Here is a 19,493-nt window from a genome sequence, read left to right as displayed (position 1 = left end):
AACCGCTGCGCCACCGGGGAGGCCCAAGTCTTCATCTTTTTGTGAATTCCTAACAAACACAGTGCCTTTCCTGCCCCCACCCCCACCCCACCAAGAATAATTGAGACATGTGGCCTGACATGGGAACTTTTATTAAAAGTTAAAATAGAATCAGGAATATTTTGGGAAATTCAAGATTATTGTCATTTTACCAACATCAAGCACAGGCCCTGAATAAATGCTTGTCAAATAAGCAGATAAACAGCAGTAACAGCGATGAAAGCCAGAAAGGAGTAGAGGGTCAGACTTTTGAGAAAAAAATGTTAAGCCACAGATGTCAAACTCTGTGGTATTTGCTGTCAAGTCTGGTGAGTGGCTCTGAAAAGGCCAGGATTGGGAAGTACACTTGAGACCACAGGTGCCCACAAAGAGGCAGAAATTGTTTCCACCAACTGCCTAACCTGGCCAAGCCAGGGACATGGGGCCAGGAGCTCTTCCCCCACAGTGATCTTTCTCTTTGCCTGGCTGACAGCTGGGCAAGTCTGGGACCAGGAAGTAATGTTTGGCAATGGGCCCACAGGATTCCAGGGCTGCCATTTTACCTGAGTTCCTGACATGGCACAATAGGCTGGGCATCACACACACACACACACACACACACACACACACACACACACACTCCCCAGCCTAGCTACCCAGTAGCAAGTCTTTAAAATTGGACAGCAGAATGTTTGAGGAATTTGCTCCATATCTGCTCCTGCCTCACTTTGTGACCCTGGACTAGTTATCTCACCCTTCTACACCTGCCTTTCTTCAAAAAGGTTTCTGGAATATAAAGTGAGATAATCTATAAGCACCGTCCCTGGTTGGTGCTAGTGAGATGATGTTGACAGTGACAGTGAGGAGGCCTTTTATTTCAAATATCTGTGGCTTCCAAGGTCTGGGACCCATACTGGAACAGCCCCACCACAACTCTTCATGCTCCAAGGCCTGGCTTCAGAGACTGATAGCTGTGATGGTATAGCCTCCCCTGGGCTCCCTGGGAAGCCCTCTGGATCATGGCCCTTCATTGCCCGAGAGGGATACTGCAGCCTCTATGGAAAATGGTATACAGATGCCTCAAAAATCTAAAAATGGAAATTCTACAAGATTCAACAATACCACTTCTACATATTTACCTAAAGAATATAAAAGAAATATGAAAAGATATTCAATTATCATCCACAATAGCCAAGACATGGAAACAGCCTAAATGCCCACTGACAGACAACTGGTTCAAAAAATGGTGTTCCAGGTACTCAACAGACTACTACTCAGCTTTTAGAGCTTCTGGAGACAAAATAGAAAGATCTTCAGGTGATTACGCTAAGTGAAATAAGTCAGAAAGTGAAAGACAATTACTGAATGGTTTCACTCACTTTGGAATATAAATAACCAAATGAAATAGAGTGGCAAAAAACAGTAACAACTCTTAGACTCGTGAAAAATATGGTTATTACCAGAGACGATGGGGGTAGGGAGGAGAAGGTGGGGAATTGGGACAGGGTGTTGACACTGGGGCTTTGTGGAAGGCAAGTGAAGATGTGCACACATTGAAGGGTGAAGTTGTCCTTCCCAAATTCCATAATTAGGTATGCAAATAGCAAATCAAGAACTTTTTTTTAAAAGAATTTTCTATAATAAAAGCAGTGGAAGAGGCTGTCTTGAGAGGTAGGTGTATTCATGCAGAAGTTAGAGAATTACCCAACAGAGATCACAGAGAATATTCCTTCATTAACTAAAGGAGAGAGTAGGGGAATGCTATGCTTCCTTCCCACCCTGAGAAGCTATGATCCTAAAGTTTTAAAAGCCTCTCAATGAAGCTCAGACACTCCCAGGAGGAGCTCACAGCAGAAGCAGACCCCGAAGCCTAGCTCTGGTTTGCCTCAGACCCACAGACATACAAATGAGACACCCCAGGATGAACTGACTCCAGGAGTCCCTTCCAAAAGCTTCAGGGCTGGAGCTCCCAGGAGCAGTCCTCTGGGCTGGGGCCTGGGAATGTGCCTTGGCCACCCTTGTCTGGCGCCTCAGAAGCTTCTCCTGTCCCCAGCTCCACAGAGGTTGTGAAGACTTCCCAGGGATGAGGGGAGGCAGGAGGAGAGTCCCCCAGGACTGTCCCTTGCCGGGCTGAGACGCTCTGGCTCCGCCCACAGCCCTCTGTCTGCTAGGCCGAGGGCCTATTCCCTGTGGGGTTTGGCTACCATGGGATCAGTCTCCAGTCACCAAGAGTCGCCTGGGATGTGGAATTCCACAGAAGTCTGGCTACTCTGGCGTCACTGCCCAAGCCTGGCCTGCAGCCAGCCAGCCACAGGAACTCGTGGCCAAACGGAGCTGCAGATTTCCCTCAGGAAGTTGGGTGGACTCAGCAGGTAGGAATGTGAAGTCCAGTGCTGTGCCCAGCTGTGCAAGCACGCGTGTGCGCACATACACACACACACACACACAGAGGCAATGAATGTCCTTAGAGCAGTGGGAGGAGAAAACCCCAAGTGACCCAGGGTGCACTGCGTGACAACCAGCTGAGTGGCGGAGTCAGCGTGTAAAGCTGCTGCTGACAGTGATGGTGCAGGAGGTCTCAGCACAGGGGGTCATGGTTCCACTGCTTGCTCGGCCAAGCAATCTCCATGCAGAGCACTGCAGCCAGGCCTGGGCCCCTCACTAAGGGGTACATGGGTGGAATGTGATGGATACATGGAGCAGAAGGGTTGAGAACTGTGAAATGAAAACTTTCCTCTAGTGGCTTTGGGTGAGTGTGAGTCTCAGCTTCTCAAACAGGCCAACTATGGGGATTAAATGGGGTCACTGAGGAAGCACCTAGGACTGAACTGAGGATCAGTCAGTCAGATGCAGAGCTGGCCAAAGTCAAAGGCTGGCTTGGGTAGCAGTGAGCTTCCTGGCATTGGCTGTTTTAAGCAGGGCCTGGAAAACTGGCCGGAGAGGTTGTAGAGGGTAGCTTTTATGTGTAGGCAGGTGAGCATCGGATGCTTCTGGCTCTGGGCTTCTACTAACTCTTCCAGATGCTGCTCATTTCTTAGTGTCTGAGATGGGAGACAAGCCCTTCTTAGCTGTAGTCTGGAGCCCAGCAAGAAGCTAGGGCTCTTGGGCCTCAGTAGAGGTGTCCTATGGGCACGGGCTTTGAGGGGCTTAATGAGGAGAGCATGCTGCTGCCTTCTACCACAGCTGAGGGGGCTGAGTCCTCCTAGACTCACCCACTGGGCTCCAGTGACCAGAGGAGCCAGGAGGCGGAAGCAGCTCAGTCTTCCAGGCCAGTGTGCACTGTGTTGTCGGGAGGAACGGAGCAAGGGCGTCCCTTACACAGGGTCACAAAAGCCCAGTTCTCTCTTCTCTCACCTTCCCTGGTGGTCTGGGGAGAGCACTAAAAGGACACAGTTTGCAATCTTGTGGACAGCTTCCTGAACTGAGGCCCAGAAGCTCCTGTTTATAAGCTGTGTGACCTTGAACAAGTCATTTGCATTCTCTCTGCTGCTTTGTGGTAGAGAACTCGAAATACCAGCCCAGAACATCTCCCATAGCATTGCAAGGCTCAAAATAGTGAATGTGCCTTCTAAACTGCTAAGTCCTAGGCAAAGAAACTGTATGTGAGCATCATTGCTATTGTTTAAATAACAAGTATCAAGCTCAAGGAATGAAGCTCTAATGATAGGATGTCATGCATCAGTGGGGAAGACACATGGGCATCTTTCCTGTGATCCTGGAAAGTTCTGGAGGGGGTTAGGCTACATCACACCTCTATCAATGCTGTATTTGTTGCACCAAGGTCCCTGAAGATGGAGAAAAGTAATTTCAGAAATAGTAAACACTAGCTCTTGAGGTGAGCAAAAAGGAAATCACTGGTCTGGGGGAGAAACCAAGCCCAGGGATGAGGGTTTGTGGGTTCTGTCAAAGGCACCATTAAATTTGCCATCTTGTGGCTGGGAGCAGATAAGCTAGGAGACGGGCACTCCTATCTGAGGTCCAGCAGGATGGAAAGCTGAGGAAGGAAAGACACTGAGTGACTCAGCGCTGAGAGTCGCTGGCCTGCGTCCAGCTGCCCCCACCAGGAAGAAGCCCCATGCTGGCTCAGCATATCTGAGACAGGAAACTGAGAAAGGGTCTCAGGGTCTGGCCCCAGGAAAGAGACCAGGCCAAGCTCCTTGCCGGACATGCTACAGAACTATTCTGATCAGCTCCCCCAGGCCCTGCTCCCCCGGTCTAGGAGCCCAGGGGGAATGAGGCAGCGGGAAGGAATGTGGTCGGGAGGCTGTAGGTTCAGTCAGAGCAAAGGGAACGGCGTGTTTCCAGGCACCTTGGGATCTCTCTGGGCTCCAGTCTGCGGTCACCAAAGCCCACCTCCCTTCTTCTATGAAGTTATTAAAGGTGCCAAGGATGGGATCCTCCTGCACCTCCTCCTTTCGTGGGGAGCACTGCCACTCTGAAAGCAGAGCTCATCTCCTGGATAGGGGTCCTCCCACCAGAGCCATTTCCTAAGGACACAAGCAGTGTCCCATGGAGGCAGTCCCTGAGACCTATGGGGGCACTGAGGGCCAGGTCACCCGAGGTCACAATGTCAGCTTCAAGTGATTAAAGATGTCCCTCACAAGTCAAGACAGCCCCAAAATAGTCAATTTCCCTGAATAGTCTGTTAAGGGATCTAGTCACTGGTGACTTTATCTGAACCTGCTTCAAATGTCCTCACATTTCCAGCATATACTCACTGGGGAACAAATTCCCTCAAGTCAGTCCTGCTGTGGGAAGCAGGAAGGCCTTTCATTTGCCCTAAGTTTACCTCTCGGAAGCCAAAGGAAGCCCTCCTGGTCCCTTGTTTGGGGTCTGATTTGGGTCCCCTCCCCAAGCGCACTCTGTAAAACCCCTCTTGGTCTTGGGCCCTTGGCACTCAAGAGACTTCACCTTTTCAGGCCTTTGTGACTAGAAAGAGCTGGCTTGTATCTCCTTCAGACCAGAGAGCCAGTAAAATGGGCGGGGTGGAATGTCCCCCAGAGACTGGCAGGTATTGGGCCTCAGATCTTCAACTCGGAACCCACCTCACAGCCCTGCCCAGGTAGGGCACACAGCCTGGCCACAGGGGCTCAGCTTGGAAGGCAAGTTTAACACCACCTGTCCCCAAGCCCTACCCCACAGCCGACCCTTTCACCACACCCTGGATAAGCTGCCGTTCTGTCCATGCTCCGGTATCACAGGGACGTGAAGCCTCACAGTGCTGCCAAGCAGCTGCCACCTCACAGGGCTGGTTCCCCCAGCAGGTTTGCCTTTTGGCACCATGACAGCTATCAGAGAGATGGAGACATTGTCACAGGCTTAATGGGACAATTGCACTCAGCAATTTGCCAGAGGTTTGCCAAAGGCTTCAATCTCCCAATTTCTCTCTAGCAGCGCATTCCAGTTTGAGTTTGTCCTTGTGAATGGGACCCTCAGAGTGGAAGCAACATACTGGGTGGAGTCTGATCAGCTCAGGGTTGTGGAAGCGGCTGCCTTCCTCCTTGTCACATGTGTGCCCAGGCTTCCAAGCATCTTAGACTCACTCCACATGGGTCTCACTCACATGCCAGACAGAAAGTACAGTGGTGTCTGAAATCCCTGCACTGGCAACTGAACCCCTGGCTCTGGGAGATTTGACGGGACAAAAAAAAAGGAAAAAAGAAACAAAGATTTGACAGGAAGATGAAGAGTGGGAGCAGAATAATGGGAAATGAGAAGGTTAGCCACACAGAGGAGAGAGATCTCTACTGGCACGACCTGAGGCTCTGTCCACCTGCTGGTCTCTCCCTGCTTCCTGGGGTCTCGGGAGCAGCACCCACCTCTCTATAGCCCCAGGGCATAAGACCAGATCCCAGATGACACACTGGATGAGTGGACTATGTGTTGGGGCCGAGGGAAGAGCAGTGGGGAGGTTCTGTGGGAACACAACCCGGAGGCTTTGGCCATCACTGGCCACCAGGTGTCACTGCCACCCTGAGAACAGCCTCCCTAAACCCTTCAGAGTCCAGGGACTGGAGGTCACTTGCCGTGGCCCCTGGTCAGGGCAGCCCCACAGCTGACAGTCCAGATGCACTGAGGTCAAGTCATCATCAGTCAGATCAGGCTTTGCTGCCCACCTCCCTGCTTTCAGGGCACAGCCCCGGCCTCCCCTATGCCTCTCAGCTGGGCACCAAGTTAGCCATGACTTTGCTGTGTCCACCCCTGGTAAGGGGGCTGGCTGACAACAAGGTAAGGTGTGCCTTCTACTCATCTCCCCTCTGCCCCACTCTCCCATAGGTGCTCTTCTAGAATCAAAGCAATGAAGCTCTGACGGTGGAGCTGCAGGCAGGGAGAGAGAAAGGGAAGCACATGGCCAGTCACAGGTGTGTCCTGGTCCTGATCTGGAATATGGGCCAAGAGGCAACTCCTGGAGCTTGTACTCAGGCCAGAAGCTCTTTTAGCCTCAGCTGCCAGGGAAGTGAGAGGGGCTGGGCTTGAGGAATGACTTAAGAGCTAGTGTCAGCACCTAAAGTGCTGCCAAGTCCCTGGGCTTATACACTTCCCCTTGCACACGACACAAGCCACTCACAGGACCCCAATGCCGACTCTAGTGTACTGCTGGGGCTGTTTTTAGACACTTACCACAACTGGGAACTCACTGGACAAATATGTATTGCAATGGCATCAAATGGGGAGGGGGTGGGCATGGCTTACCTGGGTGGGAGGAGTTTTGTCCCTGTTATTTGCATATAACTGTTATCACATGGTGAGGATACAAAGCAGGTAGGCTTAGTTTTGTTACTGTGTTTGACTTTTCTATGAATGACTGACTGCACCAGGGAAGACCACTCCCAGCCTGCACCCCTGTAGGGTAAAGAAAATATCAGGCTTTTCTGCCCTTCCGCCATCAGGATAGATGATGGATCCTTGTCCTGAATGCATGCCTGATGGTGGGCACCTGGAATAGGGTGTGGGCATAGGTAGATGGGATTCAGCTGAGCTAAGACTGTGCTTTTAAGGGCGGCGTCACAGGGGGACGCCAGCAGCCCCAGCCAGCAGCAGCAGAACCTGAAGGAGAAGCCGAAGCAGAAGCAGAGAACGCCAGAGAGCCCAGATAGAGTGAAGACTTGCTGGGGGCTGGGAGGCCTGCCAGCCTCCCAGCCCCCCAGCCAGCACCCCTGCCTGCCATATGCCTGGTGAACCCCAAATAAAAAACCTGCAAAACTACTGAGGACTCTGACTCCTCCTTTACCCGGTCTGCATGGGATCAGAAAACCTGCACTCTGCCAATTCCTGCCTTTACAATTGGCGTATGTCGGCAAGATCCATGCAGACGGGTATTGGAGCCCTCCGAAGACCTGGAGGGACTAAGGAGAACAGACTTTGCCTGTGACGACGCTGGAGGCACCATGGCGGTATAGAAGATGGATACGTCCACGAGCTACAGGATGAGACCTGGCGTGAAGGAGACGCCCGAAAGGACCAGCCAACGACACCGGAAAGGACCAGCCAACGACACCGGATAGGACCAGCCAACGACACCGGAAAGGACCAGCCAATGACCCCTGAGGCAGCAGGCCATTGCTGAAGCAGGGAGAGGCCAATGGACTGATAGACTGATGAACTGATGATTTTGGACTGACAATCCCGCCAGAAGGCGGAGGACCTTAGCAGGTTATGTTTATTTTTTGAGAATCTGGGGGTGGCCAGTGGGCCTAGATGGCCAAAAGCAGCCTGTGTATGCCCAGTGGCCAGGTGGAGGAGAAAAGCCAACTAAGGTGGCAAAAGCTGGTACTGATGCTAAGTTGAGAAGCCCTAAAGCGGCTGTTAAGCAGCCTGGGTATGCTGAAGCACTGTGAGTCTCGTAAAATCACCTGTGGGTGATGCCCTGCTCATTCTTGAGTGAGGGTGAGGAGCTGAGGAACCTGTCCTTGGGGGACGGGTGGGGAACGTGGCTTGGGGTGGAGCCCAAGCTGAATGCAGAGTTTGGATCCCGACCCATGTGATTGTGCAGTGGGTTGGCTTGAGTGCAGGGGTCTGCGAGTCGCATGGGTGGCCATGAAGGCCGAGTGTTGGAGCGACTGCAGACAGAAACCCTGAGGGTTGGCGATTACCCCCAACAGAATAAAATTGCCAATCCCAGAGCTAGTGCATCCTGGGGGTGGATGCTGTGTGTGCCTTGTAGCCGAGACTACAGCCAGAGAAGGCCAGGAAGCCTGACGGCTCCTGGTGTGTTATAGCAGATGCCGTGTGTGATTTCCCCTCCCTCGTATGAGCAGTGCCTTCGGCAGCAGATTTGGTGGCTCATCTGCTGGTACCAATAATTGTCTTTTGCACTTGGTTGGTGCCCTGCCTGGACTTGTGTTCTGTTGTATTTTGTTATGTTGTATTTTGTTATTTGATGTATTTGCTTTTGTGGGCCATGGCTGCATTGTTTGTTTGCTTAGAAAATTGTGTATATATGTATAGACTGTATGGCAGAAAACCCTGAGGGGGTGGACTGTAGGGTAAAGAAAATATCAGGCTTTTCTGCCCTTCCGCCATCAGGATAGATGATGGATCCTTGTCCTGAATGCATGCCTGATGGTGGGCACCTGGAATAGGGTGTGGGCATAGGTAGATGGGATTCAGCTGAGCTAAGACTGTGCTTTTAAGGGCGGCGTCACGGGGGGACGCCAGCAGCCCCAGCCAGCAGCAGCAGAACCTGAAGGAGAAGCCGAAGCAGAAGCAGAGAACGCCAGAGAGCCCAGATAGAGTGAAGACTTGCTGGGGGCTGGGAGGCCTGCCAGCCTCCCAGCCCCCCAGCCAGCACCCCTGCCTGCCATATGCCTGGTGAACCCCAAATAAAAAACCTGCAAAACTACTGAGGACTCTGACTCCTCCTTTACCCGGTCTGCATGGGATCAGAAAACCTGCACTGTGGTCCTGTCCTGCCCTTACAACCCCCATGTACACCCATGATATGATCAACTGCTACTGGGTGCTAGGTACCCCGCAAGCCCCTAGAGATACAGCAGTGACATGTCCCCACTCTCAAGGGGACTTATACTCTAGTTTAAGAGAGAAACAAACCGATGAGAAGAACCTTTGCTGATAACAAATGCTATGCTGAAATAGAGTGTGGGCTAAAAGGAGAGTCTTGGACCCAAATATCTTGATTCTATCAGATCCAAAATCATAAAATCTAACAATGGACCTGATATTTTTTTAACCAAGAAAATCTTTATTGTTTTAAGGCTAGTACAGCATTCAAATAACGGGCCTGTATTTCCAATAAGAAATTAAGTTCGTTCTCCTAATTACCCTCCCGTAATTCTCTAGTCACCAACATGCCTGGGTAGAGGCACAGATTCTCGAAGTTGACCAGCTCGAGAAGGTGTGAAGACATCCCCCGAGAGCGCTGCGTCATAACATCCCGCTTGTATCCAACTTGGATACGAGAGCCAGGCTGGCACTGCTTGTCCAGCAGCATCAGTGAGGATGCACGTATTCGACTCAAACTCATCTTAGAGTTCAAAAGGTAATTAGCTATCATCTCACTTACTGGTGGGGAAGCTGAGACCCAGAGGGGGGACTAACAGCCCTACTGTGTTAGCTTGGTCATTTTCTATAGATGTATTTCTTATGTTATGTTTCTGGATGTCTTAAGCAGAATAAGGAATACTGGCTGAAATGGAGCGCTTCCTTTAGATCCATTATTATAATGTGTGTCAACTCTGCTTCTGTGCAATGATTCTGTGATAGCCAAATGATGAAAAGATAAATGTGGGGTAATTTGCTTCTATGTTAAATAACCCAGCCTGCTTCATGCCATTGCCTTCCCTCGCTCCCCACCCCCACTGCCCTGGCCCTTTCTTCTTTCTTACTGAAAGATTTCTAGAACCCTTTATGTGGCTTCTGGTTACATTATAATCCCAGGGTGGCCCTGCTCTTCAGCAAAGGGGATGATGATCTCAAAGCCCAAGCAATTAGGCTGCTTACCTAACTCAGCACAACAGATAACCTTTGTTGGGTGCTTATTTTGTGCAATGCCACATTTGAGGTTCTTCTGATGCTCATATAGATGTAGATGTTATTTCTCCATTTGATGCTCATATAGATGTAGATGTTATTTCTCCTGAGTCACTAGTGAGACCTTGTCCAAGGTCACACAACTGGCGAAAGGAGGCCCGGGATTCAAAGCCCACACTCTGAATAGCTATTCTATTCTATTTGTGTGAAGGAGCATTAAAAAAAAAAAAGACTTCTAGGAAAATCATCACATACAAGGGAAACAACTTGAGGCTCAGAAAGGGCAGCAACTTCACCCCAAAGTTAAACAGCTGTTTAGGAGGAGAGTCAGACTAGGGATCACCCTCTGGCTCACTGTTCCCAGGTTCGGGCCACTACACAAACGTTTGGGTGTGTTTTGTTTCTCTTTTTTTTTTTTTTTTTTGAAAAATAAGGTAACTCCTAGACTGGGCTTGGGCACCTCGGGTTCAGGGTTCCTCCCTTTCTCAAGCCAACAGGGCCTGCCTGGCTCAAAACCACCCCTTGAGCCACTGCCGGGACACTGTGACTGGGAGTTGGCTGGTCAGGAGTCTACTGAACAAAGTGACCTCTCCCTCAGGAAGGCAAATTTCTAATCTGAATTTCACCTCATCACCCTCCCCCCTCTCCAGACCAGCAGATTTCTCAAACACACCTGCTTTCTCTACAATGAGGTGGGCCTGTCACAGACAGTGAGCAGTGGCGAGATATGACCTAGCCTTTCCTCATCCACCTCCCACATCTAAAAGTGGGAGACTCTTGAGTCCCAGGGAACGGAGAGGCTCTGCTTCCCTGGAGACTTCAAGTTCAGAGGGTAAAGATTCAGGACTCCATTCGTGGACAGCTCTACAGCTAATAAGAGAGATGGCCCAGGAGAGGCCCTGGTGGTGGAAGATAATCAGCACTGCGAAGGGAAGGAGAGGGGAGGGAAGCCGGGTGAGAAGACCCTTAGGTCCCTTCCAGCCTTTGTGCCTCGGGCCTCTGCCCTGCCCGAGGGCCACCACAGACCAGAGTCTTTTCCCAGCTGCTTACCTGTGGCTGCTGGGTGGTTAAGGGTCTCTGAGGAGATAGGACAGGTGTCCTGGACAGCAGCTGGTTCATCTTGCTGATGACTAGTTCAGTGATGAGCTGTCTGTCCTCCACCTGGTGATCCCCAATCAGTGGCATACTGCAGTCCATGACCTGTGGAAGATGCAGCCGGGTTAGGAAAGGGTTTGGAAATGCTAAGTCCCGATGGTGACAGGGAGGCAATGAAGCTGGAGTTCTTGTCTTCAGCTCCTCACGCAGACCTCTGCCCTCTGCCCTCCCCCCAGATCAGTGCTCATGGGGCTGCAAGATGGGAGCCTGAAAGTAGTGGGGACAGATGGAGATCAAGGAGAGAGCGCAGACCTAGGCTCAGAGGTTTGCTCTAAAGGACAGGAACACAGGAAGATCATTCCCTTAACCCTCTGGTTAGAGGCATGTAGTGTTAGCTCAGTTTTCACTCTCACAATCTCCAGCTCTAAACACTCTGCCCACTGAATGACTAACTTCCTGCCTCTGTTCATGACCTGGGAGGCCTTCCCTTCCCACCTCCAATCCTGGCTCTTCAAGGTCCAGATGATTGTTTTTCTCCCTCAAATATCACAGATTCTGCAGTTGAACGCTCTCATTTCTAGATGAGAACAGTGAGCCCCACCAGAGAGGAAGGTGTGGCCATCCAGAAGGCTATACACCAAACGGGCCATGGAGGAAGACTTGGAAGCCCACATTCCTAGACAGACACCAAGCCTCTGCAAATACCATCAGCTTCTGCAAGGTGCCTTCCCCCTCCAGGAAAGCTGGGCAGGAATGTGTAGGAAGGATTCATACTGCACTGACCTTCCCTTTGACCCAGGAAGGGAGTCAGCACAGCTGTTAGAAAACCAGACCGAGTAAAGTGTCTCTGAGCTCAGAGATGCCAAAGTCTCCTGCTTCCTGAGTTCTAGCCCAGGATGAAAACTGATTCACTCTGTGCCCTGGGCACATGCTTCAGGCTTCAGTCTTCTCACCCACAAAATAAGCAGACTGGACCAACTGATTCCCAAGATCAGCTTTTGAAATGGAAGAATGGTGAAATCATGGCAGCTGTCCACGGCATTGAGCTAGGACCCCAGGAACCCAGAGCTCTTCCCCATGGTGGGTCACCTGCTGGGGGACTCACTGATCTGTGTGCTGGGACTCTCTGTGGCCCAGGAGATTCTAAATGCAGCCCAGGCTGCCCACAGACTTCTCAGCCAAGAGCCTGCCTCCGTCTCTTCTAGAGAGACTCCTCGGCCCAGACTTACCTCAAAAATGTAGTCTTTCCCATCTTTGCCATGTACAGCTTTGACAGCACAGATGTCTAGGCCACCGAACATCTCCGAGCAGGTATCTACCCACAGCTTGTACCTGGAGGGGACAGCAGGTGTCCTGAGGTGGGGGCATCAGCTCACATCAAGCCTCCTGGCAGCCACTGCCTCACACCCGCCCTGCCCCCATCAAACTCACTGCCTGATCTGCAGTGCTCTCAGGCCCCTGTCCATTCTGCCAGGCCCAGGGCGGGTCCCGGCTCCTCTCAGTGGCCTTCCCTGGCTTTTCCAGTGACACCAACTACTCCTTTCCCAGTGCCTCCAAGGTATATCCAGTCTTTGTGATCATACTTTGGCACTGCAGATACTGTTAATCGGGACTCTGTACTCCAGCTGTCCTGTCTGCTGAGCATCTACCCTCAGGCTCATGACTTACAGCTCTTCATCTAGGAGCCCCCTCTCACCAGGCTGAGGACTTCCCACCCACTTACCGGTCTGACATGGCAATCTGCTCCAGCATTGCAGAGCCAGTGTTCGTCTTCCAGTTCCCTGAGATGGAGGTCCTCCTGCAACACATCCCGCCCGGGGACGACAGGCAGTGAGCAACATCGGCAACAGGAGGGCAAGAAACTTTCCAGAATGTTGGCTCGCTGCTGCTTTTCTCCCACACAGAACCCAGGTGTCTGCTAAGCCTACAGCCTGGGAGCCTCTGCCACCTGCCCACCCGGGGTGCCCTTCCCTTCTCTACCAGGCTCCAGCTCCTTATCTTTCTAGCCAGCTGAACATTTGCTTTCCACAGAATCCCTGTGGGACCTTGCTGGACTTCACCATTCTACATTTGCTTTGTACTTCAGTTATTTGAGCTAAGTCTTCTCTCTACAAGTCTGTACACACCTGGTATTCCCAGCAGCTTGCCCACTCAGTGGCTGGGCTGCCTTGGTACATACAAAATGAATTTTATAGACCCCAGGGGATCCTTCAGGTTCCTGTAAACATCTCTCAATGGCTCCCTCCCTAGATCACTCATTCATTCCTTTGACCTTCCGAGGACCAGCAGTCTCAGCAATGTGACTCTGGACAAGTCGGTCACTCTCTTCAGGCTTCAGTTGCCTTATCCACCAATAGAGTTGCTTGGATCAAGACACCACCTCTTCTCTGCTGTGCCCCCTGCACCCTATACCCAGGAGCACGTGCTGGAGTCAACTCATTTCAGACTGAAGGAGGCAGATGACCTGGTTTCTGGTTCTGGATTTGCCCCTGACTGACCGGCAGTCACCTTAGAGAATCACCTCACCAATCTGAACCTCTGATCTCTGGAAACACAGGGCCCTAGGCTGTCATGAGGACTGACTGATACAGGTTTAAATACCTGTAAAAAACACCAAAAACATTTCTTTCTAATAATTAGACTTCCCTCAGACCCAGTCAAGAGGAAGGGGATCCCAGAGGACAGGAAAGCCCAGCCCACATGACTGACGGAGCCCATCATCTGTTGGCCTTACCACTCACTAGCCAGGGTGCTGGCCTCCACCCAGAGGTTCCCAGGAGAATGCGCCCAGAGATCCAATTTAGACACTGGGAATGCCACACATACGGTGAGTTGTCCAGCCCCGAGGATTGACGTGGTAATGACAGGTCCTCATACTTGCACAGCACCATGTGCCTTCCAAGCTCCTACCCCAATTCAAGCCCTTCCCCTGAGCCTCATTTCCAACCCCTGTAGTGAGTAGGCTGGGTTTCTGGGCCCTGCTTTCCAGACAAGAAGATAAAGACTAAGAAAGGTCAAGTGGCTGTTTATCAAGTCACAGCAGATAGAAAAATCCAGGACTCCCCCGTGAGGAGGAGAACTATAGTGTGTACTAGCGAGTTCAGAAAGCACAGAGCGCTTGCAAAATCTGAGTAGAAACACAAAGATGGATCATAACAGAAATAACACTCTCTTCCTAACACAGGTGGTTTACAAGTGTGTCCCTGTGACCAGGCTGCCTCTCAAATCACGCCCACTTTCCCGGCACAGAGCCTGGGACAGAACAGGGCCTCAGAAACTTTGTGTGAGTATTGATATGGCTCCTTTCATCGGCACTTCAAAGTTTATCATGTTCCCTGAGACTGCACCTCTTACCTTCCTCTAACAGCAGAGGCAGGGCACAGATCCACCTGGGGTCTGTGGGCCCAGGGACAGCAGCGGTCACTCAGTGACAGCTCGAGGGACTCACAGGTCATCTGACCTCCTTGGAGGGACCCACATTATTGCCACTGACAGTGAACCAGAACAGAAGCTTCTTTCCACCAAACATGGCTGACTGGATCTCTAGGGTGACAGCTGAGGGGAGGGAGGAATCTCAACCTTTGTCTTGGCTGCTTCCAAGTCAACTGCTCCCTCTGGGAGCAAGGGGAAAAATTCAGGGAAGAGGAACCAAGAGACCTAAACTTTCTCCAAATAACTGATGGAGCTCTAACTAGGGCCGCCCACCTGACAGGAGATGTGCTCTCCTGGGGCCCAACGACACAGACTTTCCTGCTTCTTGCAGCCAGTGTTCCTAATGAACATGTCTTTTATGTGAACCTGTGTCTCACTTTGCATATCTTTAGAACCACCCTACACTACTTTCTGAAGTAGAAAGACTGTAAATAAAAATTACAGACTTTTTAAAAGTAGGAATCTAATCAATAAAGGTACAAACATTTCCATGCCTAGTTCTCTACACACACACACACACCCTCCCCCCGAACACTTCTCAGGGTCTGCTGCACGCCCACTGTGGCACAGTATGGTGGGGGCACACAGGAGGCTTGGCCATTCCTGCCTGAGCACTCAGGGTCCCGAGGCATATGATACAGCACATTGTGTGAAAGGAGCTAAAGCAGAGGGGGTGTGCAGAGGAGGGGCTCCTAACTAACTCCAGGAGTGGGGAGCATGAACACTAAAATGGGTGAAAGAAGAAAAATGGAAACAGATGGGTGGATTGCTCAACCTAGCATCTGCTAAAGTCCTGAGCGGCAGAAACTAAATTCATACACATAATTCTTTATAAAGAACATACCAACTTAAATTTGAGGGGAAAAAAAGGGAGGTTAGTAGTTCCAAAAGCGAAAGTCATTTGTATTCTTGTGTGGGGTAGTCCTGAAGTCTTTTCTTTTTCCAAATGCTAAGGAAGAAAATCTTTCACTTTCCATTTTGGCAAATGGACACCCTTAGGTGAAGAGTCTTCTCCTCTCAGAACCACTAGGTTACATTCTCTATTGGAGACAGGGCTGCCAGAGCACGCCAGCAACCCAGGCACCTAGACAACCCCCCGGCTGCAATGGCCACCACTCACTGTTATTGGCCTGTGGGCCAGAGACTCAGCTGGGAGCTGGCTGTTCCCAAGAAGCTCAGCCTCTGCACGGGGCTACAGACAGGGGAAGAGCCACTCACATGTAAGCCTTGTAGTTGTTGCCTATCTTCTGGACCCGGATGTCATACTTGGCATCGATGAAAGGCTCTGCTGTGGCATAGGTCTGGGTGAGGGCCACCACACTAGCGATGTCCTGGAAGTCATAGTGGTTTTCTACCTTGACCTAGTGTTGGAGGGGGGTGGAGAAAGAGAAAGGGAGGTGCACACACACGCTGAGAATCACGAGAGCCCTAGTCTCCAAACCCATCAAGACGCTTCCCGGCCAGATGCAGCCTGGGTGCCCCCCACCACCACCAGGAAGCCCCTTCCTCCTAGCACCTCTCCTCAAGGGTAAGGAGCCACCCGCCACAAAGGCCCCAAGGCTCCAAGCAGGAGCCGTCCCCCTGTCTGGGGAACACTCGCAACACAGAGAGGCCAAGTCTCCGGGGAAAGAACTCATCAGCGATAGAGGCAGAAGAGCAGTCCATGACCAGGCTTTCTCCAAAGTGCCTTCTTGGCCTTAACCTCCAAGCACAGCAGACCCGGGTCCTACCTTGCCCATGCCCGAGTGAGCGTGGCCAATCTTCACCACCACAGGGAACGTGGGCAGTGTCAGCTGAAAGCAGAGGGAGAGGCATGAATTGGTCAGACTGCCTGTTTCTCTGGAATCCTAGAAATATTTTTCTTGAGAACACCTTTGGGAGGATGGATTAAATAACTAGCCCAGGTGTGTCATGGGGGACAGGCTCCCCCCGCTGTGTCCAGGGCAGGGACCACAGTGACAAGAGCAGGATCTCGTCACCAAGGGGCCTCTTGAGTAGTCCCATGACCAGCTGTGCTCAGCGCAACTCGTACTCAGAGCTCTAGGTACATGAGGACAATGGAGCTGCCGAGCTATGCTGTACCCCTGAGGATCCGCAGCTGGCCCTGGGTCTCTCCTATGTGGAGAAGCTTTTTAGTGTCAGCAACAAGTGGTCTTGGATTAACAACATTCTACAGAACTCCCAGGCCAAACAGAGTTGCAAGGAAAAAGCCCTCAGGAGGGAGATGCTGGATTCGGGGGTTTAATCCCTGGCTCCCCAAGCAAGTACCAGGCCAGAAGATGGGCCCCAGCCTCAAAACAGCACATGCACTGGTCCCCAGTTCCCTGTTGCAACAGATCCCAGGATTCCCTGTGGACCCTGAGGCATCAAACAGGCAGCCCTATGGCTTGTGTCTGAAGCTTTTCAGTCTTACGTGTTTACGTATGGGCCCAAAGAAAGCTGTGTACAGCAGGATGGGGGACCCGAGGGGCTCCATGTGGTTCCTGCTCCCTTCCAGAATGAACTGAGACCTACACACAGGAATTTATCACAGCGCTGCATCTTTGCCCACCTCCTCTGCCTTCCTAGGGTCTAGCTCCCTGGGGAGGGTTTTCCTCAGCTAGGGGCCTGGGGTTGGGGATGCTGGCAGTGTGTCCTCTCCTGGAGGCTTCTTATTCTCCTTGGTTTACAATAAAGATTTGGACAGGAAAAGTCAAGGTGAGTGACCCTGTCCACACTCTGTGGTTGACTGCATGGGCTTGAATACAGTAGCAGTGTTGCTGCAACCATTTAATTCAGTAAATGCTGAAGCAGTAGTTGACGCTGATTTAAAAAAAAAAAAAAAAAGGTAGCCTGCCTGTAACTGTGTAGGTGTTTCTTCTTACAAACTCTTTTCCTCTGCAAAGCAGCAGCGACAGCTTCCTGCCCAAATGTGGCTATGTGGGTGCCTCTTGTTTCTTCCCATTTCCTAATAAACCAGTCCCTTTAGAATGTAAAATAATCATCATCATAATAATAAATAAAAGAGCTAGTCCAACCTACTTGATTTAGAAACTTAAACAACCCAAGGTCATGGTGAGGAACCCAAGATCACAGCACACCAGTGGCAGAGCTGTGAGGACCCTGCCCTTCCCCTCGGTGCTCTCTACACCTTTCAAACTCACGGCTTCAACTCTGGGCACAAGGGAAACCCGGAGCAGAAGTGGACCTCGGCTGCAGAGAACAAACGCATCTCTGAAAGGGAGGGTGATGCTACATGTAAACTCCACTTCAGTCAACCTGAAGTTTAATAAAACTCATCTTTGGAATCTTAATGTCCCTTTCCTCATGTCCTTCTACTTCTCTTCCCTCCCCATGCAAAGTCTGGTTTTTCTTGTTCTGGCTTTTTTTCTCCCTCTTTCACCCTCTCGTCATTGCTCACCAACACCCCAAACTCACACCAAACATAGCTTAGTATGCCAAGGCCTATTTCTGCCCAGCTTGGGCGTTTCGTGAAAGCGAACATGAAAACTCAATGTTCATCACTTGGAGCAATTCCTGAAGAGAATGAACTCTACGTTGAGGTAGCCGTATCTTAACAGAACAACCATAAAAACTTGAAAGAACTGTCCTCCAAGGCAGGACTTCAAAATGACGCTGGAAGAATCCTTGGTGGAGGGGAAGGAGCACTGGCCTTGAGGTCCAAAGATGGGCTTTCTAGTCGCTCCTCCACTTCCTGCGAACCTCCTCACCTCGCTGAGTCTCAGTCTCCACAGCTGTCAAATGAAGAGACCGTCTCACAGCAGCTGAGGCTGGCGGTTCTGGGTGTCGTGTGAACCAGCCTAGATGGCAAATCGCATCCTTCTCAGGCTGGCTCAGCATTTTCCATTCTGTCTTTTCAAACATCACTAGCACACCAATACAAAAGGATGCTTTGGAAGGAAATAAAGTTGACTCTGATGAAAAGCCCCCATGGGATCTAAGTGTGGCCAGATACAAGGGAGTATTTGACCTGCAGATTTTCTGGCTTCCTGGCAGGGGCCAGTTGAGCCTGTGGCCAAGAGCTCCAAGGGCCTTGCAAGTCCTGTAGTTCAATTCCATTTTATGGAGAAGAAACTGAGGCCCAGAGAGGCAAAAGCTGCAGAGCCACCTAGTTTGGCATCAGGGCACGGCCTTCACCTCCTGTCCGGCGGTGTGGAAAGACACTCCCATGGTCCCTTTCTACTTGGGGCCTGGGAGCACCGTGCTTGGTCAGCGTGGACAAGGCTCTGCTTGCAGCCACACTAAATGCTTGCTCTGTTCTCTAAGCTGCCCCACCGTATATAACAAGACAGAGTCTCTGCAGTGAACAGCGAGTGGCAGGAGCCAGGCCTCACTGTGGCCGAAGGTGTGGCAGGGCTGAGAGGTGATGTCCAGTGCTGTGAGCCCCCAGCGGCACTGTCTCCAGCCATCTGCAGTCTGCGGCCCTGGGTATGGGAAAGCGTTTCTAATGCATTGGCTGCTTTCTCGGACATCCCTCCCCACCCCCAAGCCAAACGGAGCCAAGACACACACACCCCAACTTTCTCTATCCTGTTCCACTACTGTTTGCTGTTGCTTTGGAGCCTCATAAATAGGGCATTGAAAACACTTCCTGCAGCTGAAAGAAGCCCTGAGTAGCTTGTCTCATTCCCAGTGTGCGGCTCAGCAAGGGGTCCGTCCTTCTCTGTCACTGTCTCTTTTGCCTGTTGTAATTCCGTCTGCCTCTCTCTGACTCTGCCTGTCTTGCTCTTTCTGTGTGTGCCTCTCCTCGCTCTTGTTCCTTCTGTCTGAATCACAGCCCCTCAGTCCTTCTGCCCTCACGCCTTTGTTGTGCTTTCTGTCCCTCTGCCCTGACACCATCCACTCTCCCGGTGCCATCCCTCTACTTTCAGAAGGTTTAATTGCTCAGGCAGGGAAAGGGAGGCAGGGGTCCCTCTCCTGGCTTCCCACCTCATCTTACTGCGCCTGCCTGCCAGTCA

At 51.3% G+C, this 19,493-nt stretch overlaps 1 protein-coding gene across 2 annotated transcripts in view; it reads right to left on the bottom strand.

Moving 5' to 3' along the window:
* SYN2 (synapsin II) overlaps window positions 1-19,493 on the bottom strand; it is a 126,289-nt gene that overhangs the window by 11,438 nt on the left and 95,358 nt on the right. For both annotated transcript variants that reach the window (XM_037523026.2, XM_054698116.1), the window contains exons 6-10: window positions 16,266-16,328; window positions 15,754-15,896; window positions 12,827-12,901; window positions 12,333-12,435; window positions 11,059-11,208 (exon numbers count right to left, since the gene is read on the bottom strand). In XM_037523026.2, the coding sequence (XP_037378923.1) occupies window positions 11,059-11,208; window positions 12,333-12,435; window positions 12,827-12,901; window positions 15,754-15,896; window positions 16,266-16,328 (534 nt within the window). The remainder of the gene's footprint in view (window positions 1-11,058; window positions 11,209-12,332; window positions 12,436-12,826; window positions 12,902-15,753; window positions 15,897-16,265; window positions 16,329-19,493) is intronic.

This window comes from Talpa occidentalis, unplaced genomic scaffold (genome assembly GCF_014898055.3).
Source record: "Talpa occidentalis isolate TD23 unplaced genomic scaffold, MPIMG_talOcc4v2.1 talOcc4.10, whole genome shotgun sequence".
Lineage (NCBI taxonomy): Eukaryota > Metazoa > Chordata > Mammalia > Eulipotyphla > Talpidae > Talpa > Talpa occidentalis.
The sequence above is the reverse complement of the archived record's forward strand: the minus strand, read 5'-3'. Positions and strand labels throughout refer to the sequence as shown.